General features: G+C 42.1%; 1 protein-coding gene across 1 annotated transcript in view; it reads left to right on the forward strand.

Annotated features, from left to right (window-relative positions):
- LOC102004493 (chromosome unknown open reading frame, human C9orf3) overlaps positions 1-24,616 on the forward strand; it is a 340,448-nt gene that overhangs the window by 70,919 nt on the left and 244,913 nt on the right. Inside the window, exon 5 of the mRNA XM_013513835.1 lies at positions 1,232-1,477. Coding sequence (XP_013369289.1) covers positions 1,232-1,477 — 246 coding nt within the window. The remainder of the gene's footprint in view (positions 1-1,231; positions 1,478-24,616) is intronic.

Raw genomic sequence — 24,616 nt, forward strand, 5'->3', positions numbered from 1 at the left:
ATAGATGTCCAGAGAGAAATCTGAATTACCTTTTCCTTGAACAAATGGGACTTTTAGGGGTGTGATTTAGCTACCTTCATTTATTCTCTAACCTTTGGTATTCTTGGATGTAAGAAATAATTTTCCCTCATGGAAACAGGCTTGTGCTGTGTGTGTCTAGATGGAATGCCTCTGCAGTGTTGTTGTGTGGTACATAGAATTTAAATATATGTACATCTTTTTTTTTTTAAGACAGACTCTTGCTAAGTAGTTCAGGGTGGCTTAAACTCACTATGTAGTCCAGGTTAGGCTCAAACTCCCCATGATCCTCCTGTCTCAGTCTCCTGAGTGCTGAGATTACAGGTGTGTGATACCACAGCTGGCTAGGGACATGTTAACAGGTGAAAAAGCAGAGCTCCTTTTAATGTCAGGGTTTTTTTGGTAGATAAGTTCTCCTGAGGCCTGTGAGTCAGGTTCTAGGAATTCTCTTTCAGCTCCGCCTTTGCCTGAATAACTGGCAGTGGTCAGATGGTGCTGGCTGGGCTGGGATCTGTTTCCTTAAAAGGCTGCCTCAGTTAAGTGTGTACTGAAAGTGATGGGGAAAAACACTGTATCCAAAGTACTTCTTTTGGATGTTGATGGTGTTCTGTGTTCTTTGACAATTTCTGATAGGCTTTGTAAAGAACATCTAGGTTGCTTTTCAGTAAAATGGCTTGTGTTCTTTGGAAAAGCTGTACCTGTGCCTGCTATTTGGTTCAGTGTTCCACCTCCTTCTGAGTCTTTCACTGTAGGAAATGCCAGAGTAGGATCTTTAAGTTGACTGCCTTGTCTCTCCCTTTCTGAGTTACGAATCATCCCCAATTGAAAGATTTTTTCCTATGATCATGTTTGAAAGCACAGTACTGAGGGCAGAAATTGTTTTTATTGCGATGAGAAGTAGTTTTGTTTTGGGTCTTGGATTTCTCCTCCTATCTACTTCATTCTAAAATAAGATTTCACTGCTTTTACATAGATTAGGTTGAAGCTACTCAGTTGATTCAAACACATTAGTAAGTGTTTTGACCTGTACATTTTCACTGCTGTCCAGAAATAGACAGGCCAAGAATTCAGATGAACTGCTTTTGTTTATAAGCCTGTCTGAACCACTGTCTCCTAAAAGTTGCCATGTCTGTAAGAGTTCCTTACCTCCTCAGCAAGAAGAGCAAACACAACTGACCAGTAAACATGTCTGTTTTTTTCATGTTGGTCCCAGGTATGTCGGTGTTTGCGGTCACATGGAGTACCCCTGCCGCTTCCAGAATGCTGCGGCCACCACCCAGAAGATCATTCCTCATCGAGTCTTTGCCCCGGGCTGCCTCAAGGAAGTCTGCCAAGAGACCCTTCTGCGGCTGCTTGCTCCTTGCCTCTCTGCCGCACATTCTGTCTTAGGGACACACCCATTCTCCCGCCTGGATGTACTCATCGTCCCTGCCAACTTTTCAAGTCTGGGAATGGCAAGGTATGTTGTTCTGTTGTGGCACTTAACAGTACATGCTTTGGCAATTTGGGGACTATGTTTTGTTTTTCTTGGGCTGTGCCACAGAGCTGGCATTTGATTAGGATGGAAGGGCCACGTTGTTCACTCTTGCATACCTTATTGCTGCCTTGAAGGACAGTTTTCAAGCAGATTCCATCATGGGCTCAATTCAGACTTACTGGAAAATGAAAAGCTCTCATTGTTACTGGGATTGGGAACACACTGTAACCCAGAGTGATGTATGTTGGGTCATGGCTGATCAGTGGCTGTTAGCTGGGGTGATGAGAGCATAACAGAGTCCGAGGTCATAGCGTCAGGCTTTGGGCACAGTAACACGACCTGGTCCCAGGGCCACAGGCTGCCTGCCTAATCCTGACCAGCTGTCTCATCCATTCTCACCATTGGTCACAAGGCAATGACTGGAAAGCCCCTGTGCCAGAGAGACTGTGGATGGATCAATATAAATCCATCCTTGCTGCGGGAAAAACAGCTTGAAGCAGATGGCTTACCATCGGGTAGGAATGAGAGGAATTACTTGTCTTGCTACTATTTTTTTTAATATAACAAAATACATTATTCTTATTGTGTCTTGTTTTACTTCCTACAGACAATCAAGACCTGCAAGTGGAACTTTTCCTTTGTTTATTGCTTAGTATGAAAATCCCTTCATTAATGTTCATTTGGTAATGAGTAGTTGTGTTCCATTGAGAAAAGATAATGTACTCATGATTTTCCTTGGTTATGTTTCTTTTTGCAAATCTTAATCATTAACGCTGAATATGCTTGACTAAGGATGGGAAAAATAAGCTCATCAAAACATGTGACATTAAGTTTTTCCCTATTAGTCAAGGAAATTCCTGCTGCCAATTAATTTCCATGCTTTTGAACAGCTGTCATTTGTGGTGTTTTCCCTGAAAACTGCACACATTCTTAGTAAAACCCATGAGTAGAAAAGAACTGACCAGAACATTTGCTTTTGATCTTTACTACATACATGTACTTTTTAAAGGCTGGCTGGCTCAACTTAATCCTTGAGGAGGTCTGAGAAAGTCATTTAGACTGATTTTTATCCTACATTTATAAAGATAATGGGAATGTAGAAACTAGGATAATTATATATATTTGGTTACATGCATCATATAATTGTCTTGCATGTCTATGTATAGAATTTGTCTTAACAAGGGGGCTTCTCCAGTCCCTTTGAAGAGTCTGCTGGACTTAATTTAAGCAGAGTTATTGGTGAAGCAAGGGTTGTTCATTAAATGTTTCTTATTTGTATACAGTTTTAGAGGACCATATTTGGGAGTTTTTAGCACTTTATGAGAGCTATAGTTTCGCAAAGCATGTTTGCCAACAGTTCCAAGTTCTGGCCTGCGGGAACCAAAATTTTTCATACACAGAACCTTATTTTCTATAGCTCTTTCCTGACATTAGTCTGCCAAGACCAGAATTTGTTGACCTCCGGGCCGTTCTATAATGCTTCTCTTTTCAAGTCTGCATGCCCAAGCAGGTAGGCTGGGTGTTTGCTGCTTTTTGAGATATTTAAAGTGATTTAAACATGCTTAACTCTGTATTTTTAAAGTAATAAGCCTAAGTACCCGAGGGCCAAATAGTACTGGGCACAAATGTCAAAAAGTGGCATGGTGATAATAACTTCTCAGCAACAAGACTGCTTTTATGCTTAAAAACAGGAGAAGCATACATTTAAAAATTTGTGGTTGGTTGTCAAATATCTTTTTTTTTTTTCCTTCTTAGCCTGTAGAAATAAAGCCTGCTCTGGTCTAGATGTTTTCCTGAGCTTCGTTACCATCCCTGTATTTGCACTGTGGAAGAGGGATTGTGGTATCCTCCACTGCCAGCTGGGGTAGGGAAGTGGAGTGGGGACTGATTTTCCAAACTCTGATTTAAATTGATTCCAGTTGCTTGGCTTGACTCTCTCCGGATCTCAACACCTTGAGTCACATGCAGCTGAGTGGGGTTTATGACTCAGCTGGCTACTGAGACCCTACTGTTTTATTTATGGTCAAGACTTTGCTTGAGGTTCTGTCAAGAAATTGGAACAAAAATGACAGTAGATCAACTCTGTATACTCTAAACAGGAACAGAGAAAGTCCCAAGACTAGGAGGAGGCATCCAAAGAGACTTCCACGCTGACACTTGGCATTTTCCTGTCAGTTATAATATGCTAAGAGATCGTAAGATTGCTTGGTAAATTAACTGTGTTTTTCCCAAATCCATGTTTTATAAAGACATGTGCAGGATCTTTAATTCCATATCACTGGACTCTGTAGTGACTAGGCTTTCATATAATGAATATCATTTTAGTATTCTTTTTGGGCAAATTACATTCAGCATTCCTACCTGAACTAAAAGAAGTACATCCTTATTATGTTAAAGTAAAAAAATGTTTTTGATAATACCCATAATTCTTAAATAATGTCCAACATTCATTTTAAATATTATATACCAGAGTTTGTATTAGTAAGCTTAAAATTCTCCTGATTTTGAGCCTAATCTGATATTCAGTAAAATATAACTTGAATTTATGATAATGCCCAATTAATTTATAAGAACGTAAGTAATACATAATGTTTTAGAATTAGGACTACTTTGCAGACATAGTAGTAAGCAGAGTATCAGTACTGCACTTCATGATTTTTATCTTTTTTTTTTTTTTTAACATACCAAGAACCATGACTTTCTGGCCCCATCTTGCCCCAACCTTTTTCTGAATCACACTTCCTAGGGAGGTGCTTTCATTCCGTTCTGATTCTGAGAAAAACCACTAATTTGCCTTTCAGATACTTCTCTGGCCATTCCATTCCCATGTTTTTCCCATTTATGGTTTTCAGGCTTTCTGTTTTTGTTTCGTTTTACTTTTGCCTTCCATAAGAACCGAATCTGCTCTATCAGGAGCTGTAGAGTAAACATTTCTTGGATCAAGCACTATGAGGCCTATGTGAAGATACAGATACATTTTACCTGAGTGTTCAATGTAGAGTCAGCTCTCTTCCTGTTGCTATCACTAATATTCTGCCATTTTTATCATATTCTCTTACGTCCTCCATGTCTCAGTTAGAGATTGAGTGCAAGCCTCGATTCCTCCTATTGAGAAATATTCATACCTGAAAGGAGCACACTGTCAATTACACTCTTTCGTTATAATAGTAGTAATGTTCATAGAATAATATCCTAGAACCAGATTTATGACAGTTACTTAAAAATTAACACCTCAGCCTTACCTCTATATGTGTTTATAATAAATGGTTTGCTTCACCATTTGTCTTTCAACACACAATTACATGTCAGGAGACATAATTAGGTTGGCAGAACTACCTTGCCGACATCCAAACATAGCCCTTTCCTTCCATATTTAAATTTTGAGAGTCGTCTGCACATTATTTCAGAGTAGTGGTTTTCTTTTTAATGCACAGAATAAGAAAGCCATAAAGTCTGCTTTCTAGCTCAACCATTCACATGTAGCTTCATGCCTGGTCCCACTGGGAAAACTGTGGGAGAAAAAAAGCAGCAGGATGGTTATTGATAGATGATTCAATTCTGCTTTGACTTCCTCTCCACCTGTTCCATGCAATTCTTTTGTTTATTTGTTCACTATTGGCTTATATATAGTATTCATTTAGTCAGTCTTGTAATGTATTTCTATCAAGCACATACTTTCTGCCAGGTAGTACCTAGCTGCTGAACCTACAAGTGTGAACAAGGTTAATGAGGTCTCTGTGCTCATGGAATGGGCATTCTAGTCAGGGGAGGAAAACAGTATACACCAAAACAAATACTTGAGATATGCACTGTGAAGATAAAACCAAGTATGTGACAGAATAGAACAGGTAACATCATCAGGGTGGTCTTCAGTCTGCTGAGCCACCCACACACCCATGTGAGGAGGAGCAGAGAGATGCTAAGAAACGGCACAGTCGGGGTTGATCATTTCAGGCAGCCAGGGCTTGTGGGAAGACAGCCAGTAGGGAGGTCCAATTCTGTCTTGGTTTTCTTGGGAGCATAGGTGCTAGGCTGTCTCATGGCTAGTTAGAACCTGATTGGCTTAGCTGCTGTTGTCCTTGAGCAGAATTCTCTGTTGCTGGAACTATCAGAGGCCCTGGCACTCAGACTATCAACTATCCATTTTCAGAAAAGAAAGAAGTCTCAGGTCACCTAGTTGATTCTTTGCAAAATTTTTCACACAGTAGGTCACAAGGAGGGAAGCTGTGTTTGTATGTTTGCTCATCCTTACTTTTAAGTTCCTTTAGAGACTGAGCAAAAGTTTAGAGAAATAATTACCAATTGCTTAAAAATATCTTCAACACACTTCACGGTGGAGCTCCCTATTACATACAGCTTGTTTGTTAAAGACTGGATTGTGCAATAAAAAGACTTCTGAATGATTATACTAGTTCCTGACTGTTACATGCACAATTTTCTTAAGTACCTCAATTTGCAAATAAACAGTGTGCATGTACTTGCCCAAGAATGAACGTAACCAGCTTTTCCCTCCACCTCCTCCTCCTGGGGTTAGACAGGGTGTTGTCCTGTTTATTCTTATCTCCCAGCCAATGCGTAATAGAATAAGCAAAGCATAACATGCCGGTACAAAGGGCCTGCTGTTTTCAGCCTTCTAATTGTACTCCTTTCTGCTGGGAAAGGAAGCAGTCATAAATTTCTGTCATTATCTTAAGTAGCAAGGTTTCACAGCTTTGGAAAGTTTTCTTTGCTTTTTCTTTGTTGGCTTATACTTGAATTTTTGATCTCCCAAACCAAAACCACTGTAGTTTTCAACAATGTTCCTTCAAATTTTAGAGGGTGACCCCTGGTTTCAAAGCAGGGTATTACCTTTGGCTTAGCCAGAGTTTATCTTCTTGCCATCAAATAGTTGATGCTATTCTGAACCTTAAATGAGTGTGCCTTTCAATTCACCATGCTGCCAACTCTTCTGCTTCTCTGATATGCTGTGCATTTGGGGTTTGCGTACATGTTTTTTTTTTTTTTTTTTTGCGGGGGTTGTTGTTTCTTGCATCCTAATAAATTCCCAAATTTCTTTCTGCATGACTTGCTTTAAAAAATATTTTGAGGGCTGGGAACAGCTTAATGGTAGAGTGCCCGCCTAGTATGCACAAGGCCCTGGGTTCGAGGCCCAGCACTGTGCGTGTACACACCCACACCCACACCTACACACACACCCACACACCCACACACCCACACACACACACACACACACACAATGGGCATTTCCTTCCCCTGTTCTCCAGTGTAACTTTCTCTGCTGTGTTGAACAGGCGGGTATGAATGATAGTAAATGACTCATACCATCCTTTTTTTTTTCCTATAAAATTTTAATACTTTGTTTTTTGGCAACTGTGCCATCGCTGTTGAGATGAACAAACAAAATGAGTTTTAAGTAGTAAGGTGATTTATGACCTTTGGGTGCATCCCTTCCTTGCTTTCTTTGAGTTTAATTTCTCCCATTTTATTGTTTTATTTTCTATTTACTCCCATCCTACTCCTCTTTTTTTTTCCCCCACCTCGAGATACTGAGGACTGAAGCCAGCCTTTGCATTGGCTAAGTTTCTGAGTTGCCTAGTTTGGGCTTAAACTTGCAACCCTTCTGTGTCAGCCTCCCACAGTGCTAAGATTACAGGTGTGTGCCACCACACCCAACCCCGTTTCCTTCTTGAGAAAGTTACAGTGGTACCTTGGTTCACGAACTTAATCCATTCCATAGTTCTGGTCACAAACTGAATTGAATGAGAACTTTGGGGCCAGACTCTCTTTTCTGTTGAGCACTGGGAAAAGTGAACTCATAGCTTCTGGCTTAGCCGAAGTCATCTTCTTGCCATCAAACAGCTCTGTTCTCATCACACCCAAAAGTAGCGTTTTATCATCATTATGCCATGATCCCTTACTCTGAAAGATTATGCTTAACTGTTCTATTTTCTTTGAACTGTTCTCCAACACATGTAGATTGACAGACATACCTTCAGAAAACAGTGCCGGGGCCATCCTTCAAGAGAAGTTGTCAGGCCTTTGAAAGGCCTTCCTGAAGCAATCATCCCTGTACCTACGTTTGTAATCTTCTCTCCTCTGTTGATGTCATCATAAGCAACTAATCTCTTCCAGTCCTTGAGCATGATGTGATCGTGCCATTTTACCACTGCAGAGGAATACCCTCCCCCGACCCTGTGCTTCTCACTTCTCCACAGAAGCATCATTACCGAATACAACCTACATTCTCTGGGGGAAAAAGAGAAATGGAATCCATGCAAAAAACTGCCTAAATTGGAATATTCCAAGTCTTTCAGGCTCTTACTCCTCAGCCACTGCACAGAATGAGTTTCTGAACTGTTTATATATGGAGACATGGGACTCTGTACAGTACATGTTTTCTTTAAGGATCAACTCCTTGAGGGGTGAACACCCACTCCAGAAATAGTCTGCTAGCAAGGTGCAGTGTATGAACACCTCTGTACTGCGTGTGTTGTAGTACAGCTGGTGTCTGGCTGGAACTGACAGACAGCTAAGCCACTGAGGCCTGTTTATATATAATGGGTAAAAATTGCCTTATCCCTAAAATACAACTGAAGGACTACTTTGCTATGTTTCTTAAAAAGAATGTTAACTTGATTATACTGAAAGGTCGTAGATGTGAGAAAAGACTTGAAGACTTACTTTCTTTAAATATTGATTACTAATGTAGGATTTGAGAGTACAACCCAAAAATCCAACCCAATTTAACCTAGAGTAGAGCCCAGAGTAGAACATGTTCTATTTCTTAGTTAACTAACCATGCTATTTATAGAGGTGACTCGTCAGAAAGTCTAGACATTGTTCCAGGAAGATAAAATGCCAGATCTGCAGTCACTGAACAAACCATATCTGCCCTTCAAATTCCCAGTTAGTTTGCTAAAAATATCTACTTCCCTCCTCTTCACCATAAGATGGTAATCTTGTAACTTCATTTCAAGAGAGTGTGGATGACAATTGGATTTTCCTGCCAATATTTTATTTTTATTTATTTATTTATTTTCCTGTTAATATTTTAGATAGGCAGGAGGAGAGGTGATCTTGTGAGCCTGGTGACCCATCACTGGGCCTTTGTGCCTTAGAGGCTACCATATTGAGTTGTTGGAAACTGGTTGATAGTTTTTAAGTTGGTCTCCTCTACAAAGACATTCTGAAAATTTAAGGATGGTGATTTCCTTTAGGAATAAGTCAAAGCAGCTTCTGGAGTTTTTCATACTTGTGAAATTTCTGAACATCTCATTGAAAGCTGGCACTTGGGACAGGATGGATGGACAAAGTCAAGAATTCATTCATTCAGTAAGCACATGCCCATGGACAAGTGTGATAAGTGCTGGTAATGCTTGGCCACAAGGAGACCTTATGTTGGTGAGACCTTGAGTTTCAATCAGAATTTTCTGAAGTGAGTTTCAAGGAAGACTAGTTTTGTGGAATGTTAATAATGTGGGGAAAGGAACTGTGGGTTAATTAGTTTGGGAAATGAATGGATTAAACCAAGGTAAAAGGGATTCTTAACTGGAGGGCTTCTAAGAAAGTTTAATATTATTATCTGACTTAATGTCCTGATATATCTATGCTTCTCAAAGACAGAGCTAAACTGTTCCCTTCACTGAGTAGTATTCCGCCATACTTGTGTCCAGGGATTCCCTTTACAAGTGAGCATTTTATGGAACCACAGTGGTCCCAGAAATCACTTCCTTTGGGAGATGGATTCTGTTCAGGAATATCTAGGAGTCCACAGCTGGCTGTGGAATCCCACTCTCATTCTGCTAGTGGTGATTGAGGACCTGCATATGTCAGGCCCTTGGCAAGGGCCTTCTTTGTAGCAGCACAGAAGCTATCATAGGCCCTTTTGGGGGACTTTTGAGGGACCCAGCCCACACTTTTCTAATTATATACCTTTTTTGAACAATTACCCACTCTGTGGTATTAATATAATAGGTACACTATAAAACACACAAATAGAAAGTACTGTATCAAAGGAGGAGAAAAAATAATTACATAAAAATGAATTTTGTCATTTTCTTCCTTAACCCCTAGGATTCCTGCATCTGCCTAGGCCCCACCATGGAGACAGATTTAAGGCCAGGTTTTGAGGTGCTGCAGTCTCCTTCAGGAGGTTTCTAGTTTCTTTCTATCCAGAGCAAAGAATTGGTCAAGACAAGTGCAAATGGTAGCAAGGTTTTACATTTATTAAAGGTAGGAAAAGAAACAGCTCTGCAGGGTGAGTTTGGGCCAAGAAAAAGTAGGAAAATAAGCACATGCTATAGGACGAGGGCAGCCTATGATGAGAGAATACAGTAGCTGGAGATCTCAGTGTCAGCTGTTGTAATATCACCCACTCCTTAGGCTGGCGTCAAGTGTAGGCTGTCCTACCGAAAATCTGCTTGAGTGTTTGCAAGAAGTACATGTGCAGGGACATATATCCTTAGATTTTGTAATTAACAGGTTATACCTACATCCCTAGCCAGTCTGCCACATGCCATCTTCCTGCCTTGTTTTCCCCTGAGACACATATCCCATAAAAGGAGAGAGTGGAGGTCTCCATTTTCATATAGATATTTCCTGCTAAAGGGACTATAGGCCCCACCTGCTGAGGATTATATGCTCTCCCAACTACCTTGGGGTGTTGTGACTGGCTGCGTTAAAGAAAAAGAAAGCTTGTCAGAAGACAATGGGAAGAGTGTTAGTATTTATAAGAACTAGCTGTTCAATGGGAGAATACTTGGTGAATTTGTCAGGAGAGTAACTTTACTATTAGCCTGGGGATATAGAGCCCAAATACGAGTAGGTCAAATTTCTATGCTTCCTTTTGGGAAGAAAGTGTGGCAAAGATGGATGTTAGATAAATTGTTGAGAACCTGAGAGTTATAACCTTAGCAAGATTACCTATATCATAGGGCTGATTAAAAATAGGAGCCTCAGTACAAGTGCCCATTTACTTATCTATACCTGTACCTGGAGCAGTACAAGAGTCTCACTTTTTGAAGAGGAACCTCAGGTCTTTCAGAGGTTCAAAGGAGTAGCTTTCTTCTTTTGGGTGGTCTTTTTCTTTGGACAATTCCAGTAGGGCTGGCTTTATACTAGAAAGGTAAATCCAGCTGTCTATCTCTGTCACCTTTAGTGCAGTGGGTATGGCTAAGATCACTGAAAAGAGGCCCTTCCATTTTGGTATTAATTGGTCTGTGGATCCCTTCTTTCCAAGTTTAAATGAGTACTTGCAAAAAAATAAAAAAATTTTAAAAATTTTAAAAAAGTACTTGCTCTCAGGGCAGACACAGATGGTCCCCCTGGAGCTGGGAAGACTCTGTTCCCATACATTCAGATACTGTTGTACTTGGCCTAGATTAATCAGCTATTGTAAGAGTTTCATGGTCTCTGGGTCTATTACTATATCAGAAGATAGAAGGGGCTTTCCATATAACTTTTCAAATGGATTCATATTTAGCCCAGTTTTGGGAGGGTTTCAAACCCTCATGAGGGCCACTGGCAATAATTAAGAGTCAAGATTAAGAGTTCTGTTGGCAAAGTTTTGCCAGAGCTTGCTTTAGGGTCTGGTTGGGGCTCTCTCAACCTTTCCAGAAGACTGAAGTCTCCATGTGGAATGGAGGATACTTAAAGCCTTGGCCACTCCCTGAGTTATTTGAGAGGTAAAAGAAGACTCATTGTTCCTCTGAAGGGACTAGGGTTCCCTCAACTGGAGAATGATTTCTTTGAGGAGCACCTTGACTACCTCTGTAGTTTTTTCTGAACAAGTAGAGAAGGCCTCAATCCAACCTGTGAAGGTGTCAGTTGGGACCAATATTTGTTTAATTGGTGGTATGTGGGTAATGTCTAATTACCAGTCCTCCCTGGAGTATGCCCCTCTCCTCTGTTCAGGTTCTTATGTAGGAGGTTGTTTGAGTTTTCCAGGGTTATTGTAACCACAGAGTGGGCAAGCTTTGTAGACCTGATCAGTATTGCCACCAGTCCTAGTCCTCTAAAAATTCAATTGACTATTTCTACGTAGGGTTTTTATAGCTTTCCATTGCATACCTTAAAGAAGAACCATTTTAATGGTTCCTCAGGAACAGGGAATACGGCTGGGGTCTTGGGAGGTATAAACTGCCCTTTGAGCCTCCCTATCACCTTTTTGATTTCCTAAATACACTTCAGACATGTCTCTTTGTTGTCCCTTCCAACATAACAGTGGTCTGCTTAAAAGGATAGACTGCCTCTAGGAGCTGTAGAATTTCTTGCTTGTGCTTTGTAGATGATTGCGTACTAGTTAGCAAGCTCTTTTCTTTCCAGATTGCTGCATGGGCATGCAGTACCAGCAAACCATATGTGCAGTCTATATAGATATTAAGCTTTTCACCTTATCCTAAAACCAGTGCCTGTGTAAGAGCTAAGAGCAGAGGTGCCTGGGGGCAGATGATTGGACTCAGTAACCTGTTGTAAACTACTGCATAGCCTGTCTTTTGATGTTCTTGGATGAAGCTACATCTATCAGTGAACCACAGCTTCTCAGGCTCTTACAAGGCAGGTGGCTGATGTCTTGCCTACTTGCATAGGTGTAGGAAATCACCTGTTCACAAGAGTGCCTAACTTCTTAACCTGTGGCATCAAAGGGGTAGGATTAATAGTACAGGTATTTACAGTAATCCTAGGGGTGACTGAGAACATGTTCTAATAATTGGTAAGCCATTCCCCTGTTAACCACAAGTAACCTTTCCTCTCTAGAACAGCCCTGACCTGATGGAAAGTCAGAACTTCTAGTTTTTGCTATAAAGTTAGCTTTTCAACTTCTTCTGTTAGCATAGCTGTAGCTGCCACTGCCTTCAGGCAGGGTGGGTGTTCAGGAACCACTCTGTCCAACTTTTTTGAAAAATATGCCACTGGGCAGACTTCTTGTCCTAGGCTTTTCCTGATATTTAAAGGAAGAATTTTCTCAGGTCAGATATTCCCAGTGGTTGAGCCTGAGTAAGGGCATGTTTTATTTCTTGAAAGGCATTGTCAGTCACTTTTTTCCATTCTAGGGGCACAGACTCAGGACATTTGATATATAAAAGCTTCATGTAAAGGCTTTGAATTAGTCCAAAGTTAGGTATCAGGCAGGAATGAAGATGTTGTTTGGTGGCAGGAGGCTCAAGATCACAAATAGCCTGGTTCTGGTCCTTAGAAGGCTGTTGTTTCCCAGGTATAAGAATATATCCCAAGTATTGAACTTTCTTGAAGGATATCTGAGCCTTTTCCTTTGAGACTTTGTGTCCCTTCTTAGCTAGAAAATTGAGGGTTTGTATAGTATTATGGTTGGATAACCCCGAAATTGGGCTGCAGATACTGTAGGATGGTTCCCTGTTTTGGTTCTAGGTTCCCTAGGTCTTTTTCTAGTGCCTGAACAAAAAGGTGAGGACTATCTCTAAATCTCTGTGGGAGAACTGTTTTAAGTATAATGCTGTTTTTTCTTTCAAATTGGATTTTCCCATTTAAAAGCAAATAGAAACTGGGAAACTAGGTGAGAGGAACGGAAAAGAAAGCATCTTTAAGGTCTAAGTCATGTCTCCTCAAATTTGGGAGAAAATTAACTCTATTTGGATCTACTACAAGAGGGTCACTTGGAATTACAGCCTCATTAATGAGTTGGAGCTCTTCTACCAGCCTATACTCTCCTGAAGGCACTGCTACAGGTAGAATGGGAGTATTGGAAGAACACTGGCAAGGCCACAGAAAACCACATTTGGGAAGCTGTCTATGAGAGGCTGGAGGCCTCTTCTTTGATTGGATACTACTTTCAATTAGAAAATTGGCTGGGGTGTTTTAGTTTTATAACTACTGGCATAGCTGAATTTGCCCTACCAGGTAGTCCATCATACTATGCAGCAGGATCCACCTGTTGACTAATTAGTTCAGGGAGACCTGATGTAGTTTCAGCAGGTTAAATCTGCTTTGGCCTTTCCTGGTGTTTCAGAATTGCCCTCAATTTTGCTAGTAAATCTTTTCCTAGCAAGGGAGTAGGACACTTGGGACAGTTAAAAACTTAAGGTTAAACATTTGGCCTTTGAAGTGACCTGTCAGAGCAAGAGTAAAGAAGCTCACTCTGGACCCCAATTATGGCTAGAGGAGGGTTTTCCAGAGAAGGAAGTTAAAGCAGAATAGGCTGGCTGCCCCTGTACCTCTAAGTAATTGAATTGGCTCCCCCATGACATCCCAGGGTCACCTGGGACACCTCACAGGAGATGATGATGTCTATGGACAGGGCCATTACAGGTTCCCTTGGGCCCCTTCAGTCTTCATCAGAGTGGGAGATGAGCATTTTGGCTGGCCCGCAGGAAGTCGGGACCGTCAACCCTCCAGTGCCATGAGTCAGGCACATGGGCCACCTGACACGTGGAGCGTGGCCCAGGCAGTAGCTTGGTGCAGTTGTGTGCGCAGTGTCCAGTCTTCTTACATTTAAAATAGGAACTCTTTCCTCGATTGTCCTCGGGTTTTTCTCTTAGCCACCTTGGGTGTGCTTAAAGCATTGCCAATTATCATAACTATAATTTGGGCCTGTCTCTTTTCTCAGCTCTTTTTCTTTCATCCTCATCTAGGTCCTGATTGTTGAACACAGAAAAGGCCATGTCCAGCAGTTAGCTCATCTGAAGTCTTTGTAATTTCCCCCAAATATCTGGGGCTAAATGACTAACCATGTCCCATTTGTGCCTGTTCTACTTTGGAAGGTGGATCTACTTTCGAGGTTTATGAATAGCTATTCATAAACTACTAATCAGCTTTGGAAGACAGGTGATTTTCTTTGCCCTGTGTGACCTCTCTCACCCTTTCATAATTAACAGATTTCTTAATGTACTTTTTTATTCCAATGCTAAGAGCAGTTATCATGTTAGACATCCTTTTAAGCCATTGCTAGTATAACAGTCTCAGTTTGGTTCTGTTGAAGGACAACAACCTCTCCCAGGTGTTTCTTTCCCTTTTGCAGCATATTGTTCATCTGCATATCCCCTAGCCTCTTCTAGAATTCTTTATCTTTCGTCTGAGGTACAACAAGTGGCTAAGTTTGACATCTTGCCGTGAAAGGTTACTAGGGTCCTCTGAAACGTCAGCCTAGCCATTCTTTGCTTTGTTGGATATTAGCAACTGCAAAAGGAACCTTGAATCATATCATTCCCTCTGCTCCTAGGACCTCTCTCAGGGGCAGGACAAATTGTAAGTTAGAGGAGTAAGAATCACCACTTTTAAGTACATCCTGTGGGGCTTAATGCTGTCTTAGGATCCTGCTGAAGGGGCTCAGGAATACTGAGTTCCTCTAGAGTATTAGGCTCTGGTAGGGTTCCTGTGTCACTTGAAGGGGATGGGACTGATTTACTGATCTGCAGGTTATAACTAGGAGGTTGAGGAGACCTCCCAGTATGGTTGTCTACATTAAACAGATCGGGAGACCCCTACCCCCCTGAGAGACAGGTGGGGATTTGAAGACAGGATCATTCCTTTCTTCCTCAGGGTCCATTCTACATACCCTAGTTTCTGGGCTTTTCCAGAGAAAAATAGCCTTAAACCCCCCAACGCAGGGGATTTCATACCATCCTGCTTGCCTCTTACAGAAGTGATCTAATGGAAAAACAATACTGTAATTTAAACTGTCATCTTGTACTCATCTCTCACCATTCACTAGTTATAGTGGACCCAAACCATATTGCAATAATAGATTTTTTTTAATTGGCATGGTCAAACTGTTCTCACTGATCAAGGATATGGCCCAGTAGTGAGATTGGTGGGATCTATGGCTCATCTTGGGAGAGAACTAGGTCTTGGGTGCTTCAGATGATGTTCCATGAAGGAGGAGACCTGTTGAGCCCACAGAGTGTCCCTTGTGAGACACAAGTACTTACTTGGCAGACAGCTGTGCCGGAAGCTGGTGTGATGCCTGTGTCTTACCTAGAAAAGTAGGGCCCCTTTGAGGGCTCTCAGTCTTAGAACTCGCCATACCATGGCCCACAAACTCCTTAAGGAGAAGGGTAGAGCCTTTTAGGAGCTGTTTTGGAAACTTCCATAAGATCTGGATGGAGCTGTACCCCCAGAGACTCTCTTAGCCACTTGAAAAATGGCTTAGAGACCAAGGTGGAGCCACTGGAGAAAAAATTGGTGTATTCTTAGAGACCAGGGTAGAGCCACTGGAGAAAAAATTATCTCCTAATTTTTGTGTGCTTTAAGTCAGTAGAGATAGTAACCTTTTTTTTTTTTTGGGAAAAAACTCACTTTATGGGAATTGATCTCACAACCTTGCGATTGCCAGGCAGGCACTGTGCTGCTGAGCTAAATCCCCAGCTTGATAGTAACCTCTTTTAAAAAAAACCTTAAAAAGTTCTAAAAATAAAGATTGTTCTACTTTCGCATACTGATAGCTACTTGGGTTGAGCTTTATTGGCTGTTTCTTTGTTCTTCTCAGGCCATCAGGCATATGTGTCTGAATTATCTAAAGTTTTGAAACAAGGGGGAGATCTAACCCAATTTAAAAGAGGGAGGAAGCTCATATATTCCCTAAAATTGGTGGCTTACCTCCCATGTACAAGGGTGTGATTTCCTAGTGACCATGATGTGAGTTGAAAAAAGTTAAAAAAAAAAAAAAAGGCAAACAAGCATGGCAGAACCACATGACCAGCGAAAATGGCTGACAGACATGAGCAAATTCATGTGGCCAACCCATGTGATGAACCAAAGTGGCTGATTCACGTGACTAACTCACATGATGAATCAGACTGGCTGCCAATCATGGTGGAAAGGTGGACTAGGAAGAAACAAGACCTGGAGACTTTTAGCATAAAAGGAGTAAATTGGGGTAGACAGCTATTTAAGCAGGCAACCAACTTACTAATAGCTAATTTTCCCAAAAGGGTAAGAGAGCTGAACAAAATATCATAGAGAACAGAAACACAAAGACAGAAAAGCAGATTAAACTCTAGGTTGCACACATGGAACCTGAATGATCTGTTCTATGACTGAGTTAATAACAGGCTCTCTGTATTGACTTGTACAATGAGTGGCCAAAATGGGAAAAAGAAGAACAGGGAAAATAAAGTTGAGGCAGGCCTATGGGCCTCTTATTGGCAGGGAAAAACAGAGGCCATGCACTCCCACCTCCCACATGGTGGGAAAGGTGGGAAACTGTTCCCACCCCCATGAGGAAGCTCCTAAGTTTCCTAGCCTAGGGGAGGGGGGGGGAGAGAAGGGAGAGAGAGAGAGAGAGAGAGAGAGAGAGAGAGAGAAGAGAAACAGAGAAAGAGGGGAAGAGAGAGGAAAGAGAGAGAGGAAAGGGAGGGTGAGGGAGGGAGAGAGGGAGAGAGAAAGAAGAGAAAGGGAGAAAGAAGAGAGAGAGAGAAGAGAGAGAGAAAGAGGGAGAGAGAGAGAAAGAGGGAGAGAGAGAGGGAGAGAGAGAGGGAGAGAGAGAGAGGAGAGAGAAAGAGCCGAAAAACCTTCTCAGCTATGGAATTTAAAAACAAAAAGCCTGCCAAAAAGGGCCTTACCTGCTCCTGCCTGGCTTGCCAAAAATGTTACTGAGTTTGGGGATGCTGGAGTCTCCTTCTTAAAGTAGTTTCTAGGTTCTTTCTATCCTGAGCAAAAAAATTGGTCAAAACAAGGGCAAGGTTTTACATTTATTAAGGGTAAACAAAAAGAAACAGTCTCTGCAGAGTAAGTTTCGGCTATGTAAAAGCAGTAAAATAAGCACACCATTCAGGTCGAGAGTAGGTTACCGTGAGAAATCCTTTTCGTATCACCCACTCCTCACTCAAGTCTAGGACGGCAGAAATCCATGTGCAAGGATTTGGGAGCTGTTTGTGTGCATGTGCTGTGGGATTTTGTAATTAACAGGTTGCGGTTGTTTCCTCAGCCAGTGTGCCGCACCTTGTTCTCCCGCCTCAGGGTCTTGGTATCTGGAATGGTAATAGGTCCACCCAGGTGTTACTATGTGGTGTATGTTGGGTAATGTATGTGTGGGGTGTCTTTTTAAAGGAAGGATTACCTGGGAGTCTTCACAGACCCCACACCCTGCCATGTCCTTTCAGGTAGGAATGTCAGACTGGGGCAAAAGATGGAGGTTTTCAGGTGAGTGTATAAGAGAAGCTCTCTGGTGATGTCTCCTGCCTATCCATTGCTCAGAAGAAGCTGTGCTCCAAGGAGCTGCAGCTGTACTCAGTAGCAGCTGGGTACCCCTGGCAAGCCACTGGGCCTCCCTGCCCTAGTTTTCTACTGTGGTAAAGGGGTTGATTTAAATAGCCTGTAGAATGTCTTAGAGCACTAACATTCTTTGATTTAATTAGGGATTTTATTTTGAACAGGGCTGGGGGTGATTCAGTTTTGTTCAGCAATTTAACATACACATATATTTTCTTTTTGATGTAAGAGCTAGTTGGGTCATGAGCCTGGGATTTTTTTGTACTCCATCAGCACCCAAGCATCAGTAGGCGTTTAAATTTGAGGCCCCCAAGCAGAAATTTCACAAAGGGCCTCTCTTACCTCTTGTTAATTGCAAAATAAACAGATCTCAAGAGTAGGGACCCTTTCCTTTAATAACAAGAGCCTTTGTTCTGTGCACCACCAGTGCAAAAGAGCATTTTCAAGTACAGTGGTGCCTTGGTTCTCGAATTTAATTGGTTTCACGATTTTGGAAAAGCTGGCTATGTTTGTGTTGGTGCAGGAAAGATGGTCACAGTCGTATTTGTCGTGTGCTGTAGAGTTTGCAAACAAAAACAAAATTTGGCCAAACACTTTTGTTTGTGAACCAAATTGCTTGCATGAGCTGAGACACCACTGTACTGCATCCAGAGCTGGTTCCCTAGAAAAGGCCTTCTTCCCTCAGCCCAGCAATTTATGGCTCAGACCCCTCCTTTGGCCCCCTCGGAGGTAGTGACTCACTTGTCCCCTCCCTCCATCTCGGCTTTAGCCTCCAGATATCTCCATTTGCACGCTAATAAGTTGCATGTACATATGTTTGAACAGTTGTCAGGCTTGTCTGTCCTTCAAACTGTGCTTTGGTTTAAAACAAACAACAACAGAGGAGGGGAATGAATGAGGACATTGCAGTTGTGCTTGCAGGTGGTGTTGTTTTGACCCTGACAGTCAGTTTTAAACGACCTGTCAAGCACCTTTGTGTGCTTCTGGGCACACCCACCTGGAAGATATTATACCTCTAAGCTTTATGTGCCCCAGCAGGCAGGCACCCGGTCCCTGGATTTTGTTTTCATTGATGGGGGGGTTAATGCATGCATGGCAGGCCTTTACTGAGAGGGGCCCAGCTCCAAATGCTGTTTTCATTTAATTCTGATTTCTCTTGGCCTTCCCATCCCTTCCCTCAGCCCCTCCCCCATTCCCTTCACTCCTCTTCAGCCCTCCCTGCTTTATCCCCTCCCCCTCTGTTTGGCTGCAGACCGTTTCTTCCTGGCTTTGATACCTCCTTGCAGAGCTGCAAGCAGTCAGATTATGGGCCCGAGATCTCAGCAGAGTTCCCCTAGTTGTAGGAGCCTCATGCCCAGTTCCCAGGGCACTGTGCAGAATCCTTGTGTCTATCAGCTGTAGGACAGTTTCAAGTTATCAAAGGACACAGATGCACCTCTTTATCCAGGAGATGCCTGGCTTTCATGTTCAAGGCCCCAATCTGTTGAAAGAGATCTGTGTTATATTTCTAAAGGTAAAGAGATGAGGGAGAGGGTCCTTTGTTCTCAAGACTGAATGTCCAACTTCTCACTCTGTAATTCTTCCTCCGAGTTGTAAGGACAGAGGTTCGGATCTACATATTTACCTCTCCAGTGGATACCACCACTGACAATTAGCTCACAGGTGTACGAAGGACATGGTCCCAGCCTGGTCCCTTAGGTGTTTTGCTGAAATATGATTTAGAACCTGGGGGAGGTGGGGGAGTCAGTGCTTGTCAACAGGTTCTACCCAGAGCCAGGGAACTTGCCCAGGCTATGCCAGTGTGCCCCACCATCTCCCTCAAAGAGACTGAACCACTTACTCTTTGTACCCCTCTGTTCCAGGAGCATCTCTGCAGTGGGATCTTCATAACTTCCAGCACGAGTCCCTCCCTGGTACTTACCACATAGAGTGAAGAGTAGAGGAGGCTGAGAAGTGCGTGGTGTGAGAGTGGTACCACCGGTCTCAGACAGCATAGTAGGAGAAGCAGAAATAAGGGAGAGAAGTGGTATTCACTTGTGTGCCCCTCCCCTTCCCATGGGCCTTGGAGCTTTCAAATAAGGGCTCTATTTGGTCCACACTGGTTGTGTTGGGTTCCAGATGTTTATACTCCCAGCCCTGATTAATTTACAGGGGGCACTTTCTTGCTTCTACACACAAAAGCATCAGTTAGATTTTAGGATTGGGAAAGGGAGCCTATGGGTTTGGGTAAATCAGTCAGTGCCTAGATGCTTTCCTTTCTGGCCTTTGGATTCTTTAATGGGGATACCACCTGACTTTAATGCTCTATAATTTTGGAGGGGTTTTCAGATAGGTGTCCTCTCTGTTGATCCACACAAACAAGCCCCAGGGTCCTTCTGTGGCCTAACTGTCATGGGTCCCTGCAACTTCTATCGAGCCAAGTGCTGTCCTGGCTCCTGGCTCCTGGCTCCTGGCTCCTGGCTCCTGGCTCTTGGCTGTCACCAGTTTGTGCTGATACGTGGAATCCCTGCTACTCAGAAAAGCCTCTCTGTCCTGCTCCTGACACGTGTTCCATCCACCAGACTGGGCAAGCTCTGCTTTATGCTCAGCTGAGGAATTTATCGTGTAGGGTGATGAGTCTCAGGTGTTGACAGACAAATCAAGGCCTAGGCTTCTGTAACTGTTGGCCTCTGAGGTACAGGGCAAGTGGATCCTAATGATAGGTTTGCTTGAGTAGAGCAGTAGAAACATGCAGACCCGCTCACAGTTGTGAGCTTAGGAAGGGCAAGCCCCAGGCAGCCAAGTCCACTTTGTATCCTGTACTTTATGGGCTGCAGTGTGAGATGATGGAAAAAGCTGATTTCAGAGTCAGAAAGACCAGTGCCAGCCCGTGGAGTGTGGTGATGCAGGTCTGTAATCACTGCACTGGGGAGGCTGCAGTAGGAGGATTATGCCTGGGATGTATTAGGTCCTCAATAAATATTAGTTCTTTGTTCCAGTAGGTCTCAGAAATTTGATGTTTTTTGTGAGTCAAAACCTATAAGATTTTTATTGTGAATCACCAACTCTACAACCCAGAATGCCTATAATTGTCTAAAATAATAGCTCCAGGGAGAAAATAAACAAATGTCATAAATTATTGTGGTAGTAGGACTACTTGGAAGGTTGGTTACAAAGAGCTGTTGAGGCCAGATTATTTCAATTTACAGGAATTTCTGTATTCACTGAAGGAGCAATTTAGAGTAGTATGTACATTTTTGTTAGGTCTTCCTTTAAAGCTGTAGCTTGAACTTTTAATGTTTTAATATGCATATTAACCTTTCTTCCTAAGAAAAGAAAGATGAAGACAGCAGAATAAAACCACTAGTATTTTTTGGCTTAGGTCAAAAATGCATTTCCTAGCTCCCTTTTCACATCTAAAAACATATACCAAAAAGAAATCATATGCCTGACCTTTAAGGGATTTGGGACTCAACTAGACCATTTGAGCCCCAGCTATTTGCCTGGCTTCTAGCCCTGCTGGGTTTTCTGGTCCCACCAGTTACACAAAGCTGTGTCCTTGACCTCTTTTCTTTTCACTTTTGGATCAGTGATTAAGCCCTGTCTGCTCCTGAAGCAGCTGTCTCTGATCTGTTCTATTATCAGAGCCATTATCTGACCTGTGTTTGCAAGGACCATGTGATGGAAACTTCCAAAAGAACCCTGTGTCACCACACCTCCCTCTGCTGAATGGAGCTGGAGAGGCTGGGAGCTGGAAGGCCAGACCAAGCCCCTGTGTCAGGGTCACGTCCTGTGTGCGGCTCTTCCCTTGAATACCAGTCCCACTGCAGTTTTCTGCCTCATTTGAGATAATCCCATGGGCCAGAATGAGAGTGTCTTAAGACGTTTTTTACAAAAAGAATTTTAATTTTGCAAAAGGATCTTTAGTGCAATTTTTTTTCTATTTTTGTTCCCTACTTCTGTTCTCATCTGCCTTATTCATCTTATTCCTTAGGTATTTTCAGGAGCTTTTTATTTTCTTCATGTAGGTGCAACTCAGTAAGAGGAGATAGATTATTATCCTTCTTCCTTTTCTGAAGCAAAATGAAGGCACAATGCACACTGTTTTTCACTGTGGTCTGACACTTACAATTGTATTCTGAATTTCTTTCTGTTATTAGGCTGTGAACAGTTTTCCCATTATTTTCTCTGTAGCTGCATAGTGTTTTAGTGGATATTCTCAGTTTACTTTTCCAAAATATGGATCTTGGTTTTCCAGTATTTTATTGTGTAAATAATACTGCGCTGAGTACCTGATATATTTCAGAGACAGTGAACACACAAAGATCTCATTATTGTACCCACCACATTGGGCGAAGTAGGGAAGTGCTTGCATCTTTTGTGTCTTTCATTAGTGTGTGGTAGCTAGAGGTGGAACCACATGAAATTTGTGTTTTGGGAAATTTCAAAAACAATTAAATATCAGCATTTGCAGTAGTTCACCAAGCCTTGGAGAAACCCCCAAAGCAGGGATGGAAATAAGAATAATGAGTCTCTCACCCCAAATGTCATGTGTCATTGTGAAGATCTTGCTTTATTTAATAAACCAAGAAGTCATGAGCGTTCTCTGTCAGCAGTTTATATTGATCTATTTTTTCAGATTTCAGTAATTTTAACAGCTGTATTCAGTAAAGTTGTATTCATCCTATTCTCATTAACATTGGAAATTTAAAGTCAACTTCTAGCCTGGCATGGTGGCGCATACCTGTAATCCCAGACTTTGGAAGCTGAGGCAGGAGGTTTGCCATGAGTTTGAGGCCATCCTGAACTACATAGTGAGACCCTGTCTCAAAGAAAGAGAGAGAGAGGGAGGGAGGGAGGAAAGAAGAAAGAGAGAGAGAGCAAAAGAGAGAGAAACAGAGAGATTGATTCTTTTTAAAAATAAACCCATGTATTTGACATGTTAGAATAGTGCTTATAAATGCTATTTATTTTTCTGGTTAGAAAAAGAGCTAGATTGTATTTATACTATTTTGATTGTTGGTTATGTTTACTGAGGTGGCACCCTGGGGTCCAGTGCATAGAAGTAACTGGTGTGGGGATCTACTTCTGGGCTTTCAGTCCAGAGGTGAGCAGGAGAGGGTACCTAAAGCCTGGGCTAAATGGCCAACCATGAGTCTTAAAAAATGAGGGGACTTAGGCTAAGATCATTTTATTTTAACCATCTAAAAATTCATGGATGAAGATTAATATAAATTAGGATAAACGTTATACTAGATAGTTCTGCTTCATTTACCTTTTGGTTATTTATGATTTCTGTCTTAATTTTTCTGCCCAAATTCTCCCTGAATACTGTTGTACCTCCTATTGAGAACTTAATCTTTTTATATAAGAAACTAATGGGAAGACCAAAAATGAGGGGAAATATTCTTTAGTTACACACACACACGCACAAAAAAAAAAAAAAAAATTAAGGGGAAGACTAATGTATCTGTTTTTTTTTTAAATGAGGAAGGTGTTGAGAAGACAGTCTTTGATGGTTTTAATCTTCAGACTTGGGTAGAAGTCTAGGCGTGACCTGAATACAGAAAAAGTGGAATGAAATGCCAGAAAGGGAAGTGGAAAATAGTGGGTTATGGAAACAACTAAATGTGTCTGAATTTCCAGGCTCCTCAATGAATTAATGGGCTGAGCTGGGGCAGAGTTACAGAAACATTTTTAACAGACTCGGTTGAACATCCATATACTGCCACCGTCCACCCGCTTCCACCCAAACCTCAGTTTTAAATAGTAGGCTAAACCTAAGCAGCTACCCCATTATAGTTTCACATTGGCCAGACTAATCTAATTTTTTTCAGTGACATCAATGGGAAGGAGGCAATAGATGTGATTTATCTCAACCTTAATAAGGCGTGACATGAAAGCACAAATTCAGAAAATGTTTCTTACCAGCATAGCAAATTATTTTTTTGTATCTCTAGAGAGCAACCATCTCTGTGAATACAAATCAGGGTAAGCTGTAGGCCTCTTACTGTGTGTGCACATACACACGCACGGACACACACTCGGCCTGCTGATCTCCCTTGTGGTTGTTTGCTATAGACACAGAGAATACAGTGATCTCGACATTGGTTTGGCAGCGCACTCGTCCTGTAGAGGAAGACAAACAAAGAATCCCAGAGAGTGGAGATCGGGGAGCGGCTTGTCATTTGTGCAGCCTCCCTCTCCCCTCCAGGACTTCTGACCCTTTAAGGATGTGATGATCTTGTTAGAAGCCGCAGCAGCAGCTGGAGGGTCATTTTTGTTGTGCTTTCAGATGATGCCTAATTCCATGTAAAATAGACTTGTGCTTGTCTGATCTCTAACACCAAGGGAAATGACTCTTTGGAAAGAGAAATTTAAAAGAATTTTTTAATGGTTTACTTTTCTCTTGCTGCAACAAAATACCTTCCTGCACAGCCGAATTCCAGCAGCAGAGCCGCTGATTACCCCAGGGTGAATGGTGCACTCTTGTTTATTTGCTTCTTTACTAAACCTTTCCAGCCCTTTCTTTTTCTCTGCTGGATAATCCCTACAGTTTTGGGGTTTTTTTTTTATAGCTTCCATTTTCCTATTTATCTCAGTTGCTTTCTGTTCAGTCATTTTCTAATTCTCTTCACTGCATAGAAGTTGAGAAGCCTGAAACCAGACATAGCTAGCTGGAAAGTTGTCTCCATACCTGACCACAGGAACTATTATGTTAAGCTCTTACCTCTGCCTAGCACTGTGCTGAGCACATTTCATGTCTTAGCCCTTTTAAGCCTTATAATCTCAACAGGGTAGAAGCCACTATTATGGTGTTTTGCAGATGAGGAAACTGAGAAGAGGGTCCCTTTGTGTGTCGCCCATCTCCTATGCGGCACGGCGGGAAGTTTCCCGGGTTGTCTCTGCTGTGGAGCCTCGAGTCTGAAACACTTGTGCCTGGTGCCATGATCTCATTCA

The sequence above is a fragment of the Chinchilla lanigera genome, unplaced genomic scaffold (assembly GCF_000276665.1).
Source record: "Chinchilla lanigera isolate Chin_1 unplaced genomic scaffold, ChiLan1.0 scaffold00021, whole genome shotgun sequence".
Taxonomy (NCBI): Eukaryota; Metazoa; Chordata; class Mammalia; order Rodentia; family Chinchillidae; genus Chinchilla; species Chinchilla lanigera.